Here is a 26,933-nt window from a genome sequence, read left to right on the forward strand (position 1 = left end):
GCTTGTACTGTTGTGACCCCTCTTTGTTTACCTCTGCTGTGGATAAAGGATGAATGAAATGCTGCTGCCTGTGCCAGGGACGTCATTGCACCAAAATGCCAGGGGTAGCGGAAGTGACATCACATGGCCCTTGACCTCTGATGACATCACATGAAGTGATGTCATTTGACCCCACCCTGAAGTGACATCACGGGACGTGATGGAACACACATTTTCACCTCTTGACCAAACAGGAAGTAGCCTCACATAGCATTGTTCCTAAGCACACTATCACAAATATTCTTAAGATATCACTGTACTGTGATGTGCATTTCATACAAGAATGGATCAACATATGTATCACTAAGATCAGGATGTATAGGGCCATATTACCAAATTACTGTGAATGCAAGCAGACGTCCAAAGGCAAATGATAATGATGTGTTATTATATAGCACTTACGCGTAAGTGCTTTCTATAGACCAAATATACATATAATATAACCTAACCTGTGTTGGTACTCATTTATCAACCTGTGAAGGATGAAGGGATGAGTTGGCCTTGCTGGGATTTGAACCTGCAACCTGCAGATCTCACACACATCGCAGCAGCGAGCGCTGAACCCACTGAGCTATTTTACCGCCTATAGTAAAATTAGCAATTACATGTCTGAATGTTTTCAATGTCAGAAAGCAAATTACACTCTGCAGTGAATACCATTAAACTGGTAACTGAGATTTAATAGCAGGCCAGTTCATCTGCAGGTCTGGTGCAAAGTTGGCCACATGTCAAGCCTGCGTGGATCTACTTTTCAGGCTTCAAAGGTTGGCAAAATACATACCACTGGGAGGGTTCATAGCTGTGTATTAAAGAATTTGGAGCAGCGCAGGGAAAGCAGCGCACTCACACGACATCCCATACTCTGGGCACTCGTTACCTCATACATGCAAACAAACATCTTGAACAGCATGCCATGGAGATTGGAAAGATAGACACATTACAACAAAGCATTAATTGTGACACAATGAAATTAAGTGCCACTTTATGTGCTATGGTCAAATATTTCAACACTGTACACAACATTTAGTCTCAATGATTTTGATAAGTGACAGAGGACACCGAGATGGATTGTCTTGTGATGATCGTAACAGACAATGGCAGAAAAAAACATGCTATAACTGCAATTTGCGAAAAGCTAAATACATAGTTCAAAATGGATGCTTATTCTATTCTAAATGCATTTTGGACGTTTTTATCTGCATTGTGAATTTGAGGTGTTTAAGAAGAGACTAAATCAGCAACTCACGCACTGAAGTGTACCTGAAATAAATATTTAATGAGTCTAGCAATTATTGTATAGAATTTCAGAAAGACAAATTATTTGATATTCCTATTCTTTCTTATTTAGGGTCACTGCTTGTGGCGTTGCCCCGTAAGGGCTGCGCACGCGGCGGCGTGACGTTGCACGTCGCAGCGTGCGGCTTAAATAAACGGGGCGTTCCCGGAAGCGGGAGAGCGACCGGGGAGCCCGAACCTGACAGACGTGTGAGTGTGAGCTCTGTTGGGTTGGGGGCTCACGGGCACGCCTGGGGGGCAAAGGACAGACCCCCAACAGTGGCGACGAGTGATGTCGGATGCCCGGGCCCGGCGGTGAAAGGCGTCCGGAATTTTTTCAAACGATCGGAACGTTCACGGACGTTTCGTTTCATGCCGTGGCTGCGGACCGCACACGCGGCTGGCGGCCATTTTGCATACGAGGCCGCGGAACTTCTCGGAGCTCCGGTTCGGACCGAGAAGGTTATCCGGGTCTAATTTTTGGATTTTGTGGTTGCTGAGTGCATGACCTGCACGCCCATACCCAATTTGTGTGTTTTCATCAGATTTTGGGACTGTTACGTCGAGTGTAAGCCAAGATAAGGACTAATATGGTAGGGCCTGCTTAGTCCAGTCCATCCACGTGGCTCAATTTTTGGGACTTCTATACGGCAGTGCTTTGTTGCAAGGTGGCAACAAGGCACTTCCTCGCCCCGTTCATCATCAGGACACTCTTTATGATCCTCTTCATCATCACGAGGTGGTGGCCGTTTTGGAAGTTCTTCGTGTGTTTGCACCAGGCTGTGTGTGGCACGGGGGTGCATCCTTCCTCATGGTGATGGTGGGAATCTGAGTTGCGGCCCCAGGTCTGGTAGTGGGGTGCCTGTGCGCTCAGTCCCATGTCCGACAGCGACCAGGACGGTGACACCGCGGATCCTGGGGAAGAATCTCAGGACGAAGGTCAGGCGGCCCAGCCTGCAGCTCTGCAACCGCTGCCACCGGGGAATCAGGGGCCTGCACCACAGGCACCACTAGGGGCACAGCCTGTCGCTCCACAAGGGCCCCCCATTATGGCTCAAGCTAGAGCCCAGGCGGCCCTGCAACCGATACCAGAATTCGATCCTACGGGCCCCCCGTCCAGTATGGGGCCCCGATGGAAGAGGTGGGTGGCCCGCCTGGACATGTACTTCAGGGCTGCTCGAGTGGATGACAATGACAGCATGGTAGCCACCATGCTGTACTCGACGGGAGCCGCGGTTCAGGAGATCTTCGAGTCGCTGACTCCGGTGGACCAGACCTATGGTGAGGCGAAAGCGGCTCTCCTCGCACACTTCCTTCCACTTGCCAACGTGGACTTTGAGAGATTCGTGATGCTGTCGGCCAAGCAGAAGGATGATGAGACCCTGGACACGTTTTACGGCCGCCTACGCCGCCTTTCCCAAGGGTGCGCGTGGGGGGACGCGGAGGACATGATACGGACAATGCTGATCCAAGCATGCTCCTCCGGCAAACTGAGGAGACAGGTCCTCAGAGAGTCGGGAATCACTCTGCCCCGTATACTAGAACTGGGTCGATGTCACGAAGTGGCTGAGGCACGGGCACACAAGATGGAAGCGGGTTCACGCTCGATCAAGGCCGAAGAGGTGTGTGCTGTGTGGCGGGGCGGCAGAGGAACAAGAAGGCCTGGTGGAGCAGGGCAGGAAGATCGGGGGAGTCATGTCAGAAATGTGGCTATGACCTCCCCCACCCCACAGAGTGCCCAGCCGCAGGAAGAACATGTGGCCGATGTGGACTGCCGGATCACTTCTCGAGAGTGTGTAAGTCGGCTCTACCTGTCATGGTACCCAGAGGTCCTGCCCGAATCTGGACTCCGCGCCAAACCCGGCCATCCAACGTGGCCCAGGTGGATCAAGCGGAAGAGGAGGCTCAGGCAGAGGAGGCTGAAGTAGAGGAGGAGGAAAACATCTTCTTCGTCTCAAGCATGGGGATCCTGAAAGGCAAAAGCAGGAGACAGCCAAGGTGCGTGGTGGAGGTGAACCGCTCGCCTGTTCCCGTGCTGGTGGACACAGGGGCATCAGTCAATGTTATGGCGAGGGGACATTATGACGCTCTTGACCCATTACCGAACCTGGCTGTGCCAAGAGCTCGCATCTTCGCCTTCAGTGGACTCGAGCCCATACCGCTGGACGGAGCGTTCGTGGCGAAGGTGGAGCATGAATGCTCGAAGATCAGAGCCCGGTTCTATGTGACCCCCATAAGCAACAACACCCTGCTGAGCTGTGCGGCTGCGGAGGCACTCTGGATAGTGAGTTTTGCGTACTCAGTATACCTGGAAGATATCAACGATCTACTGGACAAGTACGCAGCCCTGTTCAACGGCATTGGGAGAATGACCGGTGATCCAGTCTGGCTACACATTGACGACTCAGTGCAACCAATTGCCCTGAAACACCGGAGAGTTCCTTTTCATCTGAGGGAGCAAGTCGACAAAGAACTGGATAACCTGGTGGCCTTGGACATCATCGAGAAAGTGGAAGGCCCAACACAAGGGTGTCCCCCATTGTCGTGGCCAGGAAACCAAAGCAGCCGAACTCCGTTCGCATCCGTGTGGATATGAGGCTACCCAACAAGGCCATAAAAAGGGAGCGACACCTGACCCCGACCATCGATGACATAATTGCTGAGGTACAGGGGGCCAGATTCTTCTCCAAACTCGACCTCAGAGCAGGGTACCATCAAGTTGTCCTCCATCCGGAGTCCCGGTACATTACTACATTCACCACCCACCGGGGACTCTACAGGTACAAGAGGTTGAGCTTTGGGGTATCGTCGGCTGCCGAAGTGTTTCAGAACATTATCCGGGGTGCACTTGCTGATCTTGAAGGGGTACTCAACATCAGTGATGACATTTTGGTGTTTGCCAACACGGAGGTGATCCACCTGAAGCGCCTGGCCAAGACCTTCGAGAGACTACAGTCATTGGGCCTCACCCTCCATAGGGACAAGTGCGAATTCCTGCGCCCATCAATAGAATTCTTTGGGTTCGTGTTCAAGGAGGGAGGGGTGTCACCCGATCCGCGGAAGGTTCAGGACATAAAGAGTGCACAGCCCCCAGAATCCGTGTCGGAAGTGAGAAGTTTTCTGGGCATGGTGACCTATTGTGGTCGGTTCATCCAAAACCTGGCCTCGAGGTCTGAGCCGCTCAGAGCTCTTACCAAGAAAGAGACTGCCTGGCACTGGGGTCCACTGGAACAGTCGGCATTCGAGGACATCAAGAGCTCCCTAACAACGGAAGACACCATGGCGTTCTTCGACCCGGCGCTACCCTCGGAGATCGTGGTCGACGCCAGTCCGTTTGGCCTGGGGGCGGTCCTGACCCAGGTGGACCGGGATGGAAATGGCCCGTAGCATACGCCAGCAAGGCGCTCTCGGAAACGGAGCAGCGGTACTCCCAGATCGAGAGGGAGGCCCTGGCGGTCTTGTGGGGATGCCGACATTTTCGCCTCTATGTGCTGGGGCGCCCGGTGACTGTGGTGACTGATCATAAACCCCTGCTCCCGATTCTGGCGGGCTCGTCATCAAAGCCCCCTGCCAGAATTGAGAGATGGATGCTCGCATTGCTTGAGTACGGGGTCACGCTGGTATACCGGCCAGGTGCCAACAATGCAGCGGAGTTCCTTTCCCGTCATCCCGGAGTGCGTGGGTGAGTGGCGGGAGACACCTGCGCAGAAGAAGCGGACGACCATGTCCGGATGGTGGTGGAGGGAGCAACACCAAATGCACTGCCCCTGTCGGAGCTGGAGGCTGCGGCGGCTGAGGATGGGTGCTTCCAGATACTGAAGCAGTCGATGCAGAGCGGTTCCTGGAAGCTCGTCTTGGAAGCTCTCGCAGGGCGGACCCATGAGGCGAAGACCGCCCTTGAACAGCTGTGGAAGGTGAAAGATGAGCTGTCTTTCTCGGAGTCGGGGCTCCTGCTCCGGGGGGATCGCATAGTGGTCCCCCACTCCAAAGTGGGTGAGGTGATCGCTTTGGCCCATCACGGACATCAGGGTGCTGCCAAGACGAAGGCGAGGCTGCGGATGAAGGTCTGGTTCCCGGAGCTGGAGAAAAGGGTCGATGACTTTGTGGCAGCCTGTGTATGGTGCCAGGCAGCCTCCCCGGTGCAGAGGGAACCGGCTATCGAAGCAATGCCTCGAGGGAGGTCGTGCATGCGGACTTTGGGTCCACATCCGTGGGCACCCATTTTCTGGCCATAGTTGATGAGTACTCCCGGTACCCCGAAGTGGAGTTTGTGGAATCGGTGGCATTCGAGCATGTGGTAGTCGGCATGGAAAAGATCTTTGCAACCCACGGATTTCCCCTGACGCTGTGCTCGGACAATGGGTCGCCATTTCAAAGCGAACGCTTCTCAGAGTTCCTGGCCAGCTGTGGAGTTCAACATCGAAAGATATCCCCGCTGTGGCCTCGGGCCAACGGCGATGCAGAAAGACTGATGCGAACACTAAACAAGACATTTCGGACTGCGCAAGGACAAGGCCAGCCCCTCCAACGGGCATTGTATCAATTCCTGAGAGTGTATCGCACCACCCCACATGCCTCCACTGGTGTCGCCCCGGCGGAAGTGCTGTTCCGGCGATGCCCCCGGGGTCTACTGCCGGAGGTACAGGAGAGAGAACCCGGGATTATCAACGACCAGCAGGTTGAGGCCGACCGACTGGCCAGGATCAGCCAAGAGAACGTGCGCCGGGGCCTGCGGCCCCAGCGGCAGGAACCCGGGGATGAGGTGCTCATCCGGGACCGCCATCCTCACGGGAAGTTGTCCCTACCTTATGAACCAGCGCCCCTGGATGTGGTCGCCGTGAAGGGGTCAATGGTGACGGCCTCCAATGGGCGAACGGCTGTCACCCGTAACGTCAGCTTCTTTAAGAAGCTGGGGGACTCGAGAACTGAACCCCCTCTGGACCCTGGTGTCGCCGAGATCCCTGAGGAAGATGGGCCCCCTCTCGGTGTCCCGGCCTCTCCGAGTCGGGAGGCTACTGTTGATGGACTGCCGGTGCCGGAGGTGAGCGGGAGGTACCCCCAGAGGACTGGGCGAGGGAAACCCGCTTACCTCAGTGAGTATGTGTTGGGACAGTTGGAGAGTCGTCCGGGGTGAGGGTGGCTGACATTAAAGGGGCCTGGGTCCAGGATGGGCAAGTTGTTTGTTGTGTGATATGTTGTGTTTAACTAATAACGTAATTGTGTGTCCTCCTGAAAAAGGAGGAGTGTGGCGTTGCCCCGTAAGGGCTGCGCACGCGGCGGCGTGACGTTGCACATCGCCGCGTGCGGCTTAAATAAACGGGGCGTTCCCGGAAGCGGGAGAGCGACCAGGGAGCCCGAACCTGACGGACGTTTGAGTGTGAGCTCTGTTGGGTTGGGGGCTCACGGGCACGCCTGGGGGGCAAAGGACAGACCCCCAACACTGCTCAAAGTGTTACACTTGTGAAAACCCTTGTTTTCTTTAAAGAGGCCTGAACAAGAAAGCCAGCCACTCCAAAAACAAAGAGCCACATGCTGCCCATGAGCTTACATTTTTTAAAAAGAAAAACATTTATTTTTAGTTTATTTTGTAGGGGCAGCAAGGGAGACCACACGGGTAGCAAGGGATACATCAGGGGTCGCAGGTGCGAAGCCTGGAAACCCCCAAATGACGTCCCTGCCCTGTGCCTTAAGAGTTATGAGTGTGAGGAAGAGGCTAGCAATGCTGTGCTGAACCGGCTGGTATACGGCACCAGTTACATGTGCAAGGCTGCTGAGAGTACTGTACATATGTGTGGCGATCCATTAATTTCTGCATCTGCTGTACTTGCTCTTAGGATGGGGAAAGCTTTCTGTTACACTAACACCCACCAAGACCACTGTTAAAGAGTGGAATACAAGCAAAAAGAGAAAATAGCGTCAATGTGGTATAGCTGGAAGGTGAGTGGAGCTCTGAGTGATGAGCACATTCATAATGAGAAAGAGAAAGAGAGAGGGAGAGAGCGCAGAACATGTAATCAAACGTATGTTTCTTAATAGGAATGAAAACCAGTTCTTCTGCACTGCTTTCAACATGTAACGAGCAGAATACATCTGCATACATCTGATCAATGTTTTGCATGCCTCTGCTCGTAAACTCTTCACCTCCTAGTACCAATGTTGGAGCGCAATTGAAGAAAGGCATATAGGAGCTATGCAGGAACCCAACTCCATCTTCCAAGTCGACTTAACAAAGACGGGGATGGCTTAACACAAACAAGTCAAATTAATGCATCATCTGTACTCATTTGTGTGTCCTTGCGCTGCGCTAGGCCACAGAAGGGGAAACCTGCAGGCAAGCAACCAGCTGAGAGGTAAACACTGAACAGTTGAATGCATGGCTTCTATATTCCAGGCTCCTGTCCTGTATTTAGAGGATTAACATGGCACAAATGATCATGATATTAAGCCTAATAAAGGAGCATAAGCAATGTGAATTGGCTGTGGGACATTCCAGGGGATGCTCAATGGAGGGATCAAGCAATGATGCCATTTCAAGGTTTGGACAAAGACAGAAAAGTACACACAAGGGATGTTTTATCTTGGCAATTCTGTATATTGGATAACTGTGTGACAGAGGACTGCTTAGTTGCATGAAGACTAAGAATCAATTCACATAACACATATAAATGCAATTGAAAACCATGAATAGGTCTCGAAAAACATGTGTTATTTATTTTCTGGATAAGTCACCTTAACACACAATTTGTCCATACCATGTAAGCAGGGAAAGTGTAAAAATTGTCCATACCATGTAAGCAAGGATAGTGTTAGCTCTTTTTTTGTCGTTCTACGTTAACATGTTTCAACTTAAAACAGTTAAATATGAGGAGATTTTCCACTTAACTTGGAGAAGACATTTTAGTTGTAAGTGTGTGAGTCATGTCACTGATGTGAATGATACATCTGTTGTGCTAGTTATGGATTACAATAAGAAATATACTAATAATAAAAGCAGATTTAGTGTTTTGATATACTTACATTTCAGGGCATTGAAAGCCAGCTTGTATGAGCAGCGTTGATTTCTCTCATCTTTAAAGTGTGTACTGGATGGAGCGTAACCATTACCATACTTCACCAAGATTTTATCAGGAGGCTTTTGAAGATGTATGGTATGGAATATTTTGGCTGCATTTAAGAATACCAAGTCAGGATGGAAACTTTTTTCAGTCTGACTAAGAGAACTTCTAACTGGTTCTGCACTGTTCGATATTGCTATTTCTTCCAGATTTGATATATCAAGTTTAGCAGCACTCAAACTCGGAATGTTTGTGACACTTCTAAAATTAAGCATATTTTCTCTTGTTGTTCCAACCCAAGGAAGTTGAGGAACACCAGATTCCTGTAGAAAAAAACATAAAGGTAAGCTGTTTTGCGTCAATACAGTTTTTGTTGTTGTTGTAAAATCTGTTTTTATTTTAAAGATGAATACATACATACATAAACCTTGGTGCACATTGTAATATCAAAGCAGACCAGATTTTACAAATTTGAACACATTTCAAATTTCAACTCCTTCTCAATCTAAACTGTGGCTGAACTGGCCATGTCCCCTCCCACCACCCCTACCCCCAAGGTATGCTCAAATCCATTTGATATCGGTATGCACTACAACGCAAAAAACTCACGATTTCCACATTTCCACATGGGAGCTGACAATTTGCACGCCCCTTAACTGATAGCGAACATTCAACGGGGTCACCAGACTTCCTGGGCCTTTTACTACATTCATTTGTGTGCGTGTTATGAGAAAGGCGTATTGCAATCTTGTATTCACATCCCACACTCCCCCAGTCCCCATTTTGTTTCGTGCCCCAGAGCCCCTCATGTAGATAAGTGTTGCATATCCCAAACTCCATCCAGATTTCTCCCTCCAACCATCCAATACAGAACCAGTTCCGAAGAAGAACCACTTATACGATTCTAGTAGTTCCCAATACCGTTCCACCTTTTTAGCATCTGACAAGGATTGTCGTTTGAAAGGGGCCCGTTCCAAGAAGCATGTTTTAGAGAGCAGTGCTGTCCACCATGCAGTGGTGGGAGGGAAGCCTGCCTTCCAGTGTATAACCAACAGCTTACGCGCATTAAAGAGCATTAATGCTATGACTCTGCACGTCAACGCGTCTGCATGCTATTCATTTCTACCTGCCCCAAATAACATAACGTCGGGGGTGAACGTGACCTCAGTCCCATCTATGTCTGAGATCTGTTGGTGCACCATACACCAGAGTGATGTTAGAGCTGGGCAAGATCACAAGATATGTCCCGTAGCACCTCTATTGTCACATCCTCTCCAGAACGTCGCCGAGGGGGACACACCCACCCTAAAGAGCTTTGTCAGTGTATGAGTTGGATGATTTTAAATTGGATTTCCATATTTTTAAGATTCAAGGAAACTGTTGGGATAGTGGTAAAATAGTCATATATATCAGCGGTGTAAATTGATATCCCTAGATCCTCTGCCCATGCTGTCGCTAGAATATAGTTTCTGCCCACATTATTAAAAATGGACATAGCATAGAATGTGCTAAGGTGTGGGAAGGTAGTAAGGTGTTGTTCCATTTCCTGCTCACATGGAGTGGGAGGGGCTTGGCGGGTATCCTCCGATGTATGTTTGAGGATTGGGGCTTGTATCGTTTTGTATCGGAGCCAGTCTTCCCTCTCGAGACCCAGTATGTGGCATGCTGCTTGGAACTGTAATAATTTTATTTGTATATGGTTTTTTTTCTTTACATGAAAGAAAACCTTTACAAAATTTCACAAGTTTAAAACCATTAAAATTATGAAAATAAAAGAAAAGAGAAACAATTTACATTCACAAGATACAACATTATAAATTAACCAGGGTACTCACCGTAGTGACCACCTTACTCCTAGTCCATAGTCCCCTTTCCTCCATACTTACGGGACATCTCTCCGTCCTGTGGGACGGGACCGGAGCACTTTGTAAAAAGCATCCAAAAATTCTGCAAAAAAGTGTCCTTCCTCTCTTTCTTGCGCGGGGCCCGGCACACAGCCGTAACCCCGCCCACCTTGGCTCCGCCCTGCGCATCGCCCATCAGTCCTTTTCTATCGCCATGTCTAAGACCTATTAGCAATAACAGAGGAACCTTCTTTCAGGGGGCGGCGGGTGGGCGTATGGAGGAAAGGGGACTATGGACTAGGAGTAAGGTGGTCACTACGGTAAGTAACCTGGTTATACTCCTACGTCCCGTCCCCTTTCCTCCATACTTATGGGAGATTCCAAAGCACTCCTTACAGGAACTACGGGTGGATGGAAATACCCCTTATTGAAAAAGGTTCTTCAGCACAGCCTGACCAAATTGAGCATCAGCTCTTGAGCTCATGTCAAGACTATAATGCTTGCAAAAAGCAGATGTGGAGGCCCAAGTAGCTACCCTAGCGATGGACTCCCAGGGGACATATTTCTGAAAAGCAATCGCAGCTGCCTTGCCTGGCACTAGGTGCGCATGAATACCCTTAGGAGGCTTCAGCCCTTGGATGGTGAAAGACTCCGTAATGCAGGCGGCGATCCATCGAGAAATAGTCGATTTAGATGCCGTTTACCCTGAGGGTTACCAAACGTCACAAACAATTGAGAAGAACTCCTAAACTCGGCTGTTCTCTCCAGATAGAACTTAAGAGCCCTTCCGACATCGAGACCATGCAGAACCCTTTCTGCCTCTGAGGTCGGATTCGGAAAAAAGACCAGCAGGGAGATCGACTGGTTCAGATGGAACTCAGATACCACTTTTGGCAGGAAAGCAGGATTTGTCCGTAGGACTAATTTATCCTTGTGAAAGACCAAAAAGGGATGCTCCACCGACAAAGCCTGGAGCTCACTCACCCGCCTTGCTGACGTTACGGCGACCAAAAAGGACACCTTCCCGGATAGGTACTTGAGTTCCACTGTGGCCATCGGTTCGAAAGGCTTATGGCACAGCGCCGTCAGGACTACGTTTAGATCCCACGACGGATGAGGACTACGAATTGGAGGACAGAGGCGTGCCAAGCCTGCAAAATGCCTCTTAACCACTGGGTTACACAGAGAATAAGAGCATTGGTCTGTAGAAAGGTAAGCGGAAACCGCTGAAGAGTAAGTTCTGCATGACAGAACATGGACACCCGATTCTGCTAAGAAGGATACAAAGGACAGCACTGTATCAATTGTAGCTCCCCCTTGGGTCCAACTGCTTGTCTAAACACCAATGACAGAACCTGAGCCATTTGCTTCTGTACTGGGACCTAGTCGAGGGTTTCCTGGCTGCCTGGATAATACGCATGTTATCCGCAGACAGGTTAAGATGTTCTAAAGACTTGAACTCAGGCACCATACAGCCAAGCTGAGCGATTGTGGGGAGGGGTGCCATAGTTGCTGTTCTCCCTGATGAAGAAGATCGGGGGTCACTAGTAACCTGATCGGCGGATACATCGACAGGTGTTGAAGTTCTGAGAACCAAAACCTGGCCGGCCACCACGGGGCTATGAGTAGAAGGGAACAGTTCACCAAGTTCTTCAACTTGCAAATTGCTCGATGAACTAGAGGCAGAGGCGGGAAGGCATAAGCTCTCATGTTGTGCCATGGAATCTCGAGAGCATCCCCCAGAGAGGAGGCTCCCAGCCCCCCTATGGAGGCATACTGAGGAAGCTTCTTGTTTACCGCCGTAGCGAAGAGGTCCACATCCGGTGTGCCCCAACGCAGGAAAATCCATGAGAGGACCTCTGCCTTCAACTCCCACTCGTAGCTGACCACTGTCCACCGGATGAGGGCATCCGCTGTGACATTCAGCTGGCCCGGGATGTGCACTGCAAGCAACCAAACACCATGAAGTACAGCCCACTCCCAAATCTGGATGGACAGGTCCACGAGGGGGGGAGACTTGGTTCCCCCCTGTTTGTTGATGTAATACATCGACACCACATTGTCCGTGCGTATGCGAACCACTTTGTTGACAATGATCGGCCTGAACGCCCTGAGCGCTAGGAAGATCGCCAGAAGCTTGAGATGATTTATGTGGAGGAGCTTGTCCTGAGGCGACCAGAGATCCGAGACCTGAAGAAGATCCAACGTCGCGCCCCACCCCAGAAGGGAGGCGTCCGTCGTGATAGTCACTGTAGGGGCTGGGTCCTGGAACCCCGCACCCACTGACAGGTTGCTGAGAGATGACCACCACTCCAGGTCCACTCTCATGGAAGCCGGAATCATTTTCAACTTGGAATCCGGGTCCACAGCCTGACGCCAAGAACTCTGAGCCATCTGAGTCCGCCTCATCTTGAGACGAGCAAGAGGAAGAGCCAAAACGCATGAGGCCATGAGGCCCAGAAGCCTCTGGAACCACCAGGCCGACATGCTCTCCGACTGCGCAAACATCTGACACGTGGCCAACAGATCCACCATTCTGTCCCCGGTCAGGTACACTCTGCAGGCGACCGTGTTCCAGCGAAAACCCAGGAAAATCAAGTCCTGCGAGACCGTCATGGAAGATTTCCACCAGTTCACCGACAGCCCAAGGTGGAACAGGAGCCGAAGGCGAGACTGAAGATTGCACGCGGCTCTCAACGGGTAAGGACTGCGTAAGAGCCAGTCATCCAAATAAGGGTACACATGGATACCCTGCAGACGAAGATAGGCCGCAATCACCAACATCATCTTCGTGAAGACACGCGGCGCAAAGCTGAGGCCAAAAGGAAGCACTCGAAACTGGAAGTGCTCCTCTCCCAAAGAGAAACAGAGATATCTCCTGTGTGGATTCCAAATCAGGATATGCATGTATGCATACTGAAGATCCACACGTGGAGCCAATCGCCCATCTGCAAGGAAGACCGTATCTGGCTGGGCGTGATCATCTTGAATTTCTCTTGGGGTAGGAAAAGATTGAACTGGGAAAGGTCTAGGATGGTGCGCAGGCCAGCCTGGTTGGGTTTGGGCACTGTAAACAGCCAGGAGTAGAAGCCCTCCCCTCGTTCCCCGAAGGGAACGGGTTCTACCGCTCTGAGGTCCAGAAGCTTCTACACCTCGGCATTCACGGAGGGCGATCCTGACAGCTGGAAAGGAGGGTTGCAGGGTGGGGTAAGGGTAAGCGGAAGCCCGCCGACCCACTGGTCCTCTGTGATGGTCTGCCACGCCTCCCAATGAGACGCAATGCGTCTTCCCACCGGAGTCTCGTGCGAGCGCGGAGAACCCTCATTTTGCAGGCTTTTCAGTGGCGTTGCCACCTGAGGAGGAGGCCGTGGAGCGGGAGAATAACCGAGTCCGTTGTAGCCACCGGCAGTTATTCCCCAAAGGGGTATCCACTCTGCGAGATTTCCGGTCAAGGAAGCCCCTGAAACCAGAGGAGGGCCGACTCTGCGACAGCGGCCTCTGGGTTTTAAAGGGGGTTTTAACCAGGACCGACAAGGACTTAGCTGTCTGTGTGCTATCCTTCGTCTTGGTCAGCTCTACATCTGTTGTAGAATGAAAGAGCTCCTTACCATCAAACGGAAGGTCCAACACCTTGTCCTGTACTTCCTTTGAAAACTTGGTTGCATGCAGCCACGCCTGTCGTGAGGTATAAACCCCTAGCATAAGGCCCCGAGCCGAGGTGTCTACATGGTGAGCCGCAGCCTCCAGGAGATCCTGGGCCAAGACCCTGGGGTCGGATAATCCCGCTCTAAAGTCTTCCAGCTTCTCGACCGGGATGAACTCCTCAAACTCCGACAGACCGTTCCACATCCGCATATTACCCCCGGTAGCACCAGTTCGGCATTGGCCTGCCGGAGCTGCAAGGCCGAGTTGGCGAAATCTTCCTCCCAAGGGAGTCGAGGAGTTTATTCTCCTTTCCCAGAACCTGAGTAGCCGTCATAGAAGAGGATGCTGCAGGCCTGGATTGTAAAGTGGCCGCAGCCACCACTGTGGAGGAGGGGGGCGGACAAGACGACAGGGCCACCTCTTCCGAAGAATGCAGCCTATATCGCGCGTCAATTTTCTTATTGACGAAAAGTCCAGAGTGTGGCTTTTCCCAGACCCTGCAGTCCTCGGCCAGAACGTCCTTCTGTAAGAACAGGCCGGTACGCTCCAAAGGAGACAGGGTGAACCCTCCAGAAAGCACGCCTTCCTGCAGAGCGGGTGCCTCGGGCACCGGAACATCCAAGAAGCACACCATGTCCAGTACCCGGTCATGAAAGGCTCTAATAGAGCGGGGAAGGTCCTCGTTGTCCTGTTCGCCCTGCGTGTCATCCGACAGGTCAGGATCCTGCTGAAACTTGTCAGTCGCTGCCTTGTCCACGGGGGACAATGGAGGCAAAGGCGGAAGAGTAGAAGAAGGCACCGTAGGTAAAGGGGGCGCCGGCGGAACCACTGGAGGAACGGGTGGAGCCGAAGTCGCAGGTGGACAGATTTCGCTGAAAAGCCCTTTGAAATATTCCCTCATGGGGTCGGTACGCATAAGCGTCTGAAATTTGCCGAAAAAAGCTTCCTCCGAGAACTATCTTGGAACCGGAAGAGGCCTCTCATGAGGAGGAGAATTCCAGGGACGTAACGGGGAAGGTTGCCACACCGGCCCATCTCCCAATGTATCCACAAAAATCAACAGCGCCGACCCCGCAGGCAACGAAACATTGGAATGCTCTGATGCCCCTTCCGCACAGTCATAGACAGGCTAAAAAGGATGCGCACAAGGAACCCCCAGAGCCAAGTCCTACACCTGAGGCCGATGGCGTAGTTGTAGGAGTAGCACCCAAAATGACCGCCGCGGTCGTGGCGGGAACGGCCGCCATTTTGTCATCACCTGAGGGGAACTGCGGCATGTGAGGAAGTGAGGCAGGGGTCCCCGTCAATGGATCAGGGTCTTAAGTTTAGCCTTAATGAAAGGCAGAGCTGGTACTATGAGGCCTGGAATGTTTCTGTGACATACCAACCGCCAAATCAGCCTTCTCAGGAAGGACCTCGGCACAGCCGGTAAAAGAAGAATTTACCTTCTTTGCCCCCAAACACTCTAAACAAAGAGGATGGGGATCCGCCCTTGCGAAGAGTCGGTGACACGACGAACAATCAGGAAAGTCTAGTTTGAACAACATAGACAGACTAGTACACGATAGCTAGCGAGAGCAAGAGAGGAAAGAAAGGAAGAAAATCTTCCACGGATGCAAGTGCGCCCAGTCCCGAACGAGCGGAGAAAAGGACTGATGGGGGATGCACGGGGCGGAGCCAAGGTGGGCGCGGTTACGGCCGAGTGCCGGGCCAAGCGCAAGAAATAGAGGAAGGACACATTTTGCTAAATTTTTGGACGCTTTTTACAAAGTGCTCCGGTCCTGTCCCACAGGATGGAGAGATGTCCCATAAGTATGGAGGAAAGGGGACGGAACGTAGGAGTAAAAATGAACTAAAGTCATTTCACAAATTACTAAAAACAAAACATTATGTTGATACATTGATTCCAAAAGACACTTAATTAGAAGAAAGTAAAGAGTAGAGGCTTACTTCTATCTTCCTGTATATGTGTAGGCAATGATTTTTAACCTTAAATCATCTAAGCTAAACCACAGTCTACTTTCAAGAATCTCACTATCGCTATGTGCAGCGGAGCGTGTTTGTCATACAACATACACTTCCATAAATAGTCAGAATTAATGCAATTTGCATCTGCAGTAAAGCGGCTGAAATAAGAAAGCCTAGATGATAACAGCATTGGGCAATCTATCCTTCCTTTTTCCTTTTCTTTTGATTTATGTATGCGAGATAGCTGAATAAAACATCTAATGTAACTGTTGGATTTGAAACAAAAGTTTTTACTTCATATTTAAACTGTAGTTTTTCTTTCAAATAAAAAAAATAATAATAAAGCCTAAATGATAACAGCATCGGGTAATCTATCAAAAGGTGTCTCAATGTTTCTTTAATTTGATTATTTTTAAAGAATTCATATGGAATAACAGAATGCTTTACTTTGTTTCTTGCTGCTATGATTTCTCCCGTAGCCAGGACATTAAAGCGAAATCTCATAAAGATGTTTCTAAAGTTGCTGTTTGGGGATCGAATGAGATAAGGGTTTATAATGGGAAACCAAATGAAAATAAAGGCTAAACGTTGTCAATTTTTGCATTGTATTTGCCCAATCTGCATTTTGAAATAGTTGTTTCACTTTTTTTGGTCTAAGAGTTAATATTTGCAAGGTGGATCCTACGGAATTTAATAATTTTTTTTACAAATTACCATTAGTTTTTTGAGAAAAGCTGATCTGGAAATGTTTGACTTCATATGATGGCCCAAGTCAGAATATAAGGAATTCACTCCTCCCACCATCAAATTCCGGAAAAGGCAAAGACATTTCCATTCAAAGATACTTTGTTGGGATTGTAGGCCTAACTCAAGGTCACAATCCCAGAAAACATTGGGACAGAGGAGCGACAAAATCTAATTATGAACTTATCACACAAGGAACTCACATCCGTAGAGATGGAAATACTCAATTTCATTCTCGCCATCAAGCAACAACAACTTCGTGGATATTCAAATTGACCTTTTCAAATTCACACGACGTCTCAAACGGACCAAATTCTTTGCTACAAAAACAACGGCTTACAAACCCCGAGAAGTGGCACCAGAATCCAGTGCACTCACTATACAGGATTTAGAGGATATCCATCTCCTCAGTACACTAGTAGAAGACCTTAAAAGCAAACAAGAATGCATGCAAGAACTTGGGATCCAGAATGTAGGCATGAGTATCCCAGAGCTCAAAAACAAATCCAAATTCACTCCGCAATTATTCGCAGAGAATTACATAGATACATTCCAACAAGCAGTTACCAACGATCTACACAGATTGGAGGACAAACGGAACCGGAAGACAAGCAACAAAGACAATCTCTCGGAGGAGGAACAGACCGTGCTCAAGAATCTGCGAGAAGAGAAGAACATCATAATCAAGGAAGCCAACAAAGGTGGCAACATTGTAATAATGGACAAAACAGACTATTTACAAATGGCAGACAATCACCTTAAAACACCAGGCAACTACGAAAAACTTGACGTAAATACACAAGCGAGAATCCTGAAAGAACACCAAGAACTTCTCAAATACTACCAAAGAGAAGGGCTCATAACAGATGATGAATATGAATACCTCAGAACAGAACACCCGATCATGCCAACCCTCTACTTTCTGCCAAAAATTGATAAAACGTTTGACAAAATTCCAGAAGGCAGACCAATCATGAGCGGAATAGGAGGAATAACCCAAACACTTGCCAGATATATTAACAATGTGATACAACCACTAGTCATCAAGATACCGACGTATCTCAGGGACACCATGCACACTTTGGCAATACTATCACAGATAAAGTGGCAACCCAACTTTATAATGGCCACACTAGATGTAAAGGCCCTGTACACATCCATCAATCACAAATTGGCTATAAGCAGCCTGGGATATCTTCTTAAACATGAATCAGCATCACATCTTGAACAAGTGGAAATGACCAAATCCTTTCTCAAATTCTCACTGACCAACAATACATTTCTTTTCAACCGAGAATACTACAAACAAACCAAGGGTATCGCGATGGGAGCCAGCTATGCTCCAGCTTTAGCCAACTGCTTCATGCACTCGCATGAACAAGAACACGCCATGCGAGAAACCAAGTTTACCACCCTCATTGTTAACTGGGCACGCTACATTGATGATGTTATCCTCATATGGAGAGGTACCCAAGATGAACTCAACCAATACGTGGATTACCTAAACCAAAATGACTACGGGTTCGAGCTAACTAGCCACACCAGTACAGAACAAATTGACTTTCTTGACCCAAGGATCACCATTCAGGACAACAAGATAACAACCAAAACCTTTCGTAAACCAACTGAGGTGAACTCAACACTACATGCGACAAGCTGCAACAGAAGAAGCGTCATTCGGAATATCCCACAAAGAGAATATATTCCAGCAAAAAGGAATTGTAACACCCAGAAACTCTTTAAAGATGAATTTGATCTGCTCGACCAAAGATTCAAATGGCGAGGCTATTCTGACAAAAACATCACAGAAGCCAGGACAAAATCCACAACCATCAAAAGGGGAAACGCTACTCTCACCCAAACTTAAGAAGAAAGACACAGAATCTACAATCAGATTTGTAACCAGATATAACAAGGACAGCAATGCAATCCAGCAAATCCTAGCCAAACACTGGGACCTGTTGCTCATGGATGAGCACATCAAACCCAGTCTAAAAGCATACCCCAGTATGTCATTCAGCAGAGCGCCAACACTAAGGAGCTTACTCAGCCCATCCTTTCTACACGAGAAAAACATCTTGGCCCAGGACTGGCTAAGCAGACAAGCACCAATCAGCTTCACCAAATGTGGAACATGTTCCATGTGTAAATATGCCACCCAAACAAAATGTGCAAAATGTACAGGCTGCCCACCATTCAAAATCATGGAGCACCTCAACTGTAAAAGCAAGTATGTGATCTATGCACTAATCTGTGTATGTGACAAGATTTACATAGGAAGCACGGTTTAGGTCGAAATGACCGAAAAAAAAGGTTGAAACGACCAAAAGTTCTATAAATGCTACCACCAAAGGATCGAACACCAAAAGTTCGATCCTCTGGTGGGAGCATTAAAAAAAAAACGGGGGCTGCGGGGGTGTCCCCGCATTGCCCCGCTCACTATACTTTATGGTATAGAGAGCGGGGGGCTGCGGGGGACACCCCCGCAGCCGTCCGTGAAAAAAATAAAATAAACGGGGGCTGCGGGGGTGTCCCCCGCATTGCCCCGCTCACTATACTTTATGGTATAGTGAGCGGGGGCTGCGGGGGACACCCCTGCAGCCGTCCGTGGACAAAAATAAAACTGGGGCTGCGGGCGTATCCCCCGCATTGCCCCGCTCACTATACTTTATGGTATAGAGAGCGGGGGGCTGCGGGGGACACCCCCGCAGCCGTCCCTTTTAAATAAAAAAAAAACACAAGAAAAGAAAAGGACCCTGCAGCGCCAGTTCCCAATCACAGAAGTGAAAGGGAACTGGCGCTGCAGGAACCAGCGTGAAGGTGAAGGTAAGTGGGGTTTCTTTATGTTGATGGTGTGGGTGGGGGTATGCTGGGGGGGTGTTATGGGTGTGTTATGGGTGTGCTGTGGGTGTGTTGTGGGTGTGTGTGAGAGAATGTGTGTTTTAACAAATTATCGGGGCTGAAATGTCCGAAAACAAAGTGTTCGAACTTTTGGTCATTCGAGCACTTTGTTTTCGGATATTTCAGCCTCGAAACTTTTTCATTCGGTCAAATCACTGGGATTCGGAAGCACCATCTGCGAAGTACGAACTCGGATAAGGGAACACATGAACAGTATCCACTCACAGGACCCAAAGCTGCCTTTGGCCAACCACTGGCAGAAGAGCCACCAGATGGAAGATAAAAGCTTGATAAGATACATTGGATTGAAAACAGTGAGATTGGAACCCAGAGGAGGAGACAGAATACAAAGACTGAGACAGGAAGAAGCAAAACTAATTTGCCACTTCAGATGTGTCAGAAATGGCCTAAACAGTGATCACGATTTCAATGTGTTTCTGTAAACTTCTTCTGTCTCAACACATTGACCCCTTGCTCCCTGAGACCCAGTGATTGGCCCACGCCACTCCTATGGACCATCCAGGCATCCAACAATTGCCAACTTAACCACCAACACTGACAGCCACCACCAGCATTAGGGGGGCATGCCCGCCTACCAATGGAACCCACATGTCAAAGGTACAGGCCCATTTCACGGGCACCCCAGGTTGCCTAACTGGCCCAACCATTACTTAAATCCCCATCCCGGGCCGCCCCCGAGCCCGACCCAGTCTACCGGTATCACCCATGCACATGCCTGATCCACATTGCGCTTGCGCAAGGGAGTACCACTGCCCAATTGCCATCAACATGCGCATCACACGCAGGGACACTGCGCATGCGTCAAGAGCACCAACTGTGACTCAGATCGCATGCGCAGTGCCATAAGAGGTGTTTACCTCACACACTTCGACCAGGAGCTCAACGGAACCGCTCAAGCAGCACTCAGGTAAGATGCACCCCTGTGCAATTCCCTGGCGGCGCTTGGATCCGGCCGACACAAGTGTATCACACACGGCGATAATCACGGCGCTCTCCGCCCACCGGGCACCACCGTTCCCACGAAGCCCGGCCCATAGCACCCCACCCCACTGGGCTCCCCAAACCCTTTACGCCATGATAATTACGGTGCTCCCCCAACCCGCCAGACCATCACTACACCCCCCACCATCATACTCCCGGCCACGGTCCCGGCAACATGGACCCTAGCTTTTCTCTACCAGGGCACACCACCCCCAATACTGGGACGCATCCACCACACCCCAACACGCAAGGACTTCAACACGGGGTACAGACCGACTAAGAGCCCATATGGGGGACGTACTTCACCTCTACCCACGGCACCCGACGTTTCACCTCACACGCAATTCTCCACTTTTTTTACAGGGCCCAGCAGGAGCCACTGTCCCCACAAGACAGTCAAGCATCACGTACCAGGACCCCAAAGGGGGCTGCAGACCACATCCAATAGGTAAGAGGCATCCACCCTCCAACTCCACTTACTGTAAACCAAACAAGACTTCTTGCTAACCTTTCGTCTGCTTTTTCCTCTCTCCTCATGCTTCAAATGATTTTCCATTTGCATTTATTGGATGTGCCCAATCATTCTGCATAACTTGACAACACACCACTTCACCCAACACCACTCACTGTGCACCAAGTTAACCATGTATGTCACAAATTTTGCCCCTCACATGATTTTGAATTCTGATCAGCCTTGATAAAGACCCACGGGTCGAAACACGTGTCGGCTGACAACCAGGGGACAATATTGCCCCAAATGTACTAGATGCATATCAACTGTATGAAGAATTAACCCATCACTAGCACAAATAAAGCGAAAATTGTATCGCAATAACCACTGTGTTAGAACCTTTCTTGGAACCAATTAAGCAAGATAGCCAGGAGAACACTCTCCTTTCCTACTCAACAATTGGGGTACTGGCTAAACCCCAAAACGCTCCTGTGATCTTGCGACTTATGTATGTTACGAATATGCTTAAGTAACAATAGAGCTTAGCACGGTTGCTTCCTAACCTAGAGCCAACCACGATTCTATCTAACTCATATCTCAGAGCGACCAAAGGGACGCATGTTGGTAGGCAGTAGGTCATTTCTCTTAAGATGATGGATTCCAATTTACTTACATCCAACTTGCCTGAAATAAACAGAATTTCTAAGCCATAAGAAATTTTTGGTATTAATTTTTGTTTGTAATATTTTATCATTGGAGCACAGGAGAAGGCGCCAAATTTTGCGATCTTCTGCTTTCATTTGGGCAATACTTTGTTTAGCCTTCATATGGAAGTAATTTTGTGTCTGTAAATAGCTTGGACCATCACTAATCAAAAATCCCAGATATATCATAGTATGCTTTGTTCCTAGCTTGATCTTGTCCAGGAACCATTTATCCTTAATTTGTTTCCTCATTCGACTAAAGCCCATTATATGGGACTTAGATGGGTTAATAATTAGTCCATTAAGGGCCATATACTGCGCAAATGCGGACAACAATCTCTGGAGTCCCAAAGGGGTTTTATCAAAGAGCAGGAAATCATCTGCATATGAGCACCAGCACATCTTTTTGCCTTCCAGAGTAGGTTGAATGAAAGCTGACTTCGTAAGGCAGAGACCTGCATCTGAGGTGCATAAATTGTAAAGAGATGGAGCAAATATGCAGTCCTGTCTAAGACCATTTGATATTATAGTTGGGAGGGATAATAATCCTTCATTATTCAGGGGTACTTGTATTTTTGAGCCTTCAGGAAGATGAATAAGGATTGCAAACATTTCCTTTGGGAGGCCTAGGCCATCTAGTTTCCACCATAATGTATCGACCAAATCAAAAGCAAGCGACAAATCCACGCTTGCTAGATAAACCGGAGACCCTCCTTTGTTCCACCCAACTTCTTGTAGCAGGGATATAATTAACCCTCCCGCAATGGTTCCCACTCCTCTTCTAAAGCCAAATTGCGCAGTATCAATTATTGCATTTGCGGTAGACCAGTCCTCCCCACTTGTTGTAAGATCAAACCTGCAAAATGTTTTGATTCTGTGTCCATTAACGCTATAGGGCGATAATTAAGAGGCAAGGATCTATCACCCTTCTTATAGGTGGGAATAATGAGTGACAGATTCCAGCAATGGGGAATACACTTAGTTAGTTCTATGTTAGAAAACAATAGAGATAACACTTTGGACCAGCTGTCAGGATCATCCCTGAGTAGTACATTCGATAGGCCATTAGGACCCGCAGCTATGGATGAGCTAGACTTCATGATACTGTCTCTAATTTCGGCCACTGAGAAGCTACACTTCCATTTAGTAGCTAGCAAAACATCAGAAAAAACAAATGGGGGGGCCCTGGAGGCATATAGCGCAAGAAAGTGCTCCGACCAGGATTGTTCAGAGATTGGATTTAGCATATGGATTCCCCGGTTTAATTGACTGTTTATTAGGTGCCAAAATTTGTGCACAGAGTTGTCCCTGAAGGCGCTCGGCATTGCTTCATTATCTGCTTGAAATAGGGAGCACTTGTAGCCCTTTGGCCAGTTATATTTGTTTCATATATCTTGCCCCCTCCTTTTTGGCGATATCTGAAATCATTTGTAGTCTTAGTAGTCTTAAAGACCTTCTCAAATATAACTTCACTAAACGTACATTTTGATCATATTTGTGAGTATGAGATTTCTCAATACTTTTCCGTTTTACTACGAATAAAGAGGTGTCAATCAGTGCCTTCACATAGGGGGTGAAATTGTCATGGGTAAATCTACTTTGTTTTACTTCCAATGAAGTTACTGTACGGTCTTTCCGAAACATATTATTGCATGCTTGAACATCACCAGGGTGCCATACAATACGATTTTTTGCACAATTCAGACCTAGATTTGGAGATGTATGTTGAGAGGAGCACGCACCTCTTGAGAGGTTAATATCTACTTCTAACATTTTGTGATCGCTCAAAGATGTATCCGTTATATTAAATGTTTCTACTAGGCTAACAATGATTTCCGTACTAAATATATAGTCAATTGCTGCAGTCTTATTGCCCAAAGACCAGGTAATGTAAGGCACTTCAGGTTGTAGTATGGTATGCAATGAGGTAAGACCCCATGAGGTAAATAACAAATTCCAAATTAACAAGTCATTTTTTTTATATGCCCCCTCTGTGATTTTTGGAATGGGATCTCCCTCGTGTTTTGACTCTTGTAAACTTTCTCTAGGTGTCATTGATGGGTTCTCTATTACGAATTACTATCCGAGTACAAATCCCCCCCCCGCCCCCCCAGAGTCATATTTATTATTGAGATCACCCATAACCAGTATATGGAGGGCTGTACATTTCAAGGAGCCTGTTTCCATGATTGCTTCCATTTTCAAAATTAGCTTATACAGATTTGCACCAGGAGACCAATAGACATTCAGAATCAACAGATGAGAAATTCCCGCATTGCCCTCCACTTTTACCAAAGAGCCCAAAACATAAGGGGCAATTACAAATGTTTCAATCATGTGTAAACCCCTACCCAGCTTTAAAGCGGTCAAGAGGCCTCCAGACGGACAGCCCCTTAACCCCTTGCTAGCTGGAATATAGCAGCAAACAAAACCATCCAGATACACTGGAGTGAGTAACCATGTTTCTTGAATACACAAGAGATTTTTGCTCCTCAATTTTTGACATAGTTGATGCGAGGATAGCAAGTGTATATCCCCTCTTGAATTCCAACTCAAAATTGCTAATCTGTTGTCTTGGTTAAAGTTGTTGTTTCAGTGTTTGAAGCTGGGAAATAGAATCTCTTAATGTCAAAGCTAGCCATCGCCAGCTAGATTCTTTATCCCCATTGAAGGCCCCTTCATTTTTTTTCGTTGGTTAGAATTGTCTTGTGACAAGCGTTGTGATATTTGGTGAATCACCTCACGCTCTAAGTCGCCTTCACCGAAGATCAGCAAATCGAAACCCAGACTATTCAGCTGTTCAACCTCTGCCAGAACTTTCCGAAAGACCATTTTTTTTTTTAAAGTTGTTTTTATTAGTTTTCCATTTAAACACAAGAAGTCAACAATCCCCCCCCAACGTCCCCCCACCCCCCTCCCATGCCCACCCCCTTCCGGAAGAGTTGGCTGAGTTCCTAGTCATCCAGCTTCTATGATGTGAAGATGTCCGTTATTCTTATGGTGTGTGGGCACCACTGTATCATATAGTCCGACTGTAGATAGTCTATTACCCCTCCCCATTCCTTCGTGAAGGAATCTCGAGTGTCCTGCAGGTTATGGGTGATTCTTTCCATGGTTATTTGCGACCAGACTTTTTGTAGCCAAGTGAAGATCAATGGTGGGTCTTGCTTCTTCCAATTCTGCGCGATTGTAGCCCATGCTGCGACTACTAGGCCCATGAAACTTCTTCGTTGTGCCTTGGTATATTTTTGGGTTTGTTGGTCTCTCAGTCCGCAAAGCCAGACTCTCTCCCCTGCTAGGTCGGCATCTGGGAATATCTTTTTCATTTCTGATATCATTTCCGTCCAAAAGCCTTTAACCTTTTGACACTCCCACCAGATGTGTCTCCACGTGCCTATTTCTCTACAGCCTCTCCAGCATAGGTTTGACGTTTCTGGGTACATATCATTTAGTCTCTCTGGGGTATAGTGCCACTGTGTGAGTACTTTTATCCACATTTCCCTAGTCTGGATTGCTCTTGTGGATTTGGGGACTTCAGCCCAAAGTGTTTGCCAGTGCTGCTTCGTGATTACTTCCCCCAATGTATGTTCCCATCTTTTCATGTAGGCCCACGTTACATCCTCTGCTTGTTTGTTTATAAAGTTGTAGAGTGTGGAGACTAGTTTCTTGTCCCCTGGGTTGGTGAGGAGATATTTTTCGAAGCTGGTCAATTCCCTGGTTGCCGCCTGGGCCATCTCGGGTGTTGTTAGCCAGTGCTTGAGTTGTTCGTATTTGTATCTGTCCGAGTTCGTTAAGTTCCACATGGTCTTGCTTTCTGCAAACGATCTGATTTCACCGTCCTGGAACATCTCCCCTATTTTCCTGCATCCTGCGTCTTCCCATTTATCGAAGGCCCCTTGTTCTTGTCCCGGCGGAAACTGGGGGTTCCTGCATATTGGTGTAAATGGGGCGGTAGCCGTGGTTATATTCCCTTTCTGCGTTTGCTCGTCCCAGGCTTTCAGCGTGGTTATCATGATTTCACTGATTCGTAGGTTTGGGTGTCTGTGTTGCTTGAGTTTCCACAGGAGGTCTTCTAGAGGGGTTCGTGCCACCGCCCTGTCTTGAGTCACCCAGATTGTTCTTTGGTTGTCCCCCAGCCACTCTTTCAGGACCCAAAGTTGTGCTGCGTGATAATAGTTTTTGAAGTGTGGGAGTGCGAGTCCCCCCTCCCTGACGTGGGACGTGAGGACTGTTCTGGCCACTCTAGGAGGTTTCCCATTCCAGATGAATCTTGAAATTGATTTTGCTAGGTCCCTAAAGAACGAGTTGGGGATTGTGATCGGGAGGGCGTGGAAGTGATATAATAGTTTGGGTAGTGTGTTCATTTTCACTGATTGTATTCTCCCCCACCATGAGATGTTTAGGGGGCTCCAGCGCTCCAGGTCTTTTTTGATTTTGGATAGCAGAGGGGGGTAATTTCTTATGTATAGCGCTTCAACTTTTTGCGTCAGTGTTACGCCCAGGTATTTAATGCCTTCTTCTGCTATATTCAGGTCTGATGCTCCCGCCTCGTTATCCAGTAGTTCTCTATTCCCTGCTAGATGTAGGATCTCCGATTTTTTTCTTGTTGATTTTCAGGCCAGAGATATCCCCGAATGAATCCAGGATCCGCATTGCCTTAGGGAGTGTGTTCGTTGGGTCTTCTAGCGCGAGTAGCATGTCATCTGCGTAGGCTATCACCTTGTGTTGACTGCCCGCCATCTCAATCCCCTTGATTTGTGCTGTTTCCCTTATCTTGATTAGTAGCGGCTCCAGAAATATCGCGTATAGGAGGGGGGAGAGTGGGCAGCCCTGCTTTGTCCCCCTTGTGATCGCTATCTTTTCCGTGACTTCTCCGTTGACCGCGATTCTTATTGAAGGTGATGTGTAGTTGGCTTTGACCATGTTAATAAAGTGGTTCCCAAATCCCATGTGTTCCAGGGTTTTGAAGAGTATGGTCCATTCCACCCTGTCGAATGCCTTCTCGGCGTCGAGCGAAAGTAGGATCGCTGGGGTGTGTGTGTTGTTTATTTTCTCTATTAGGTGTATTACTCTTCTGAGATTGTCATGGGTTTGCCTTCCCGGGATGAAACCCGACTGATCCGGGTTTATTAGAGAGGGTAGCAGTGGAGAAAGCCTGGCAGCAAGAATTTTCGTATAAATCTTAGCATCAAGGTTTATCAGTGCAATGGGTCTGTACGAGGCTGGGAGGGAGGGGTCCTTCCCTTGCTTATGGAAAACCAGAACCTTCGCCTCATTCATGGATGGGGTTACATTTCCGTTGTCT

General features: G+C 48.4%; 1 protein-coding gene across 2 annotated transcripts in view; it reads right to left on the reverse strand.

The window, feature by feature from the left end:
- Positions 1-26,933, reverse strand: part of NSUN7 (NOP2/Sun RNA methyltransferase family member 7) — a 1,712,923-nt gene that overhangs the window by 1,499,114 nt on the left and 186,876 nt on the right. For both annotated transcript variants that reach the window (XM_069631762.1, XM_069631763.1), the window contains exon 2: positions 8,332-8,692. In XM_069631762.1, the coding sequence (XP_069487863.1) occupies positions 8,332-8,692 (361 nt within the window). The remainder of the gene's footprint in view (positions 1-8,331; positions 8,693-26,933) is intronic.

The sequence above is a fragment of the Ambystoma mexicanum genome, chromosome 6q (genome assembly GCF_040938575.1).
Source record: "Ambystoma mexicanum isolate Mex_15411 chromosome 6q, UKY_AmexF1_1, whole genome shotgun sequence".
Classification (NCBI taxonomy): domain Eukaryota; kingdom Metazoa; phylum Chordata; class Amphibia; order Caudata; family Ambystomatidae; genus Ambystoma; species Ambystoma mexicanum.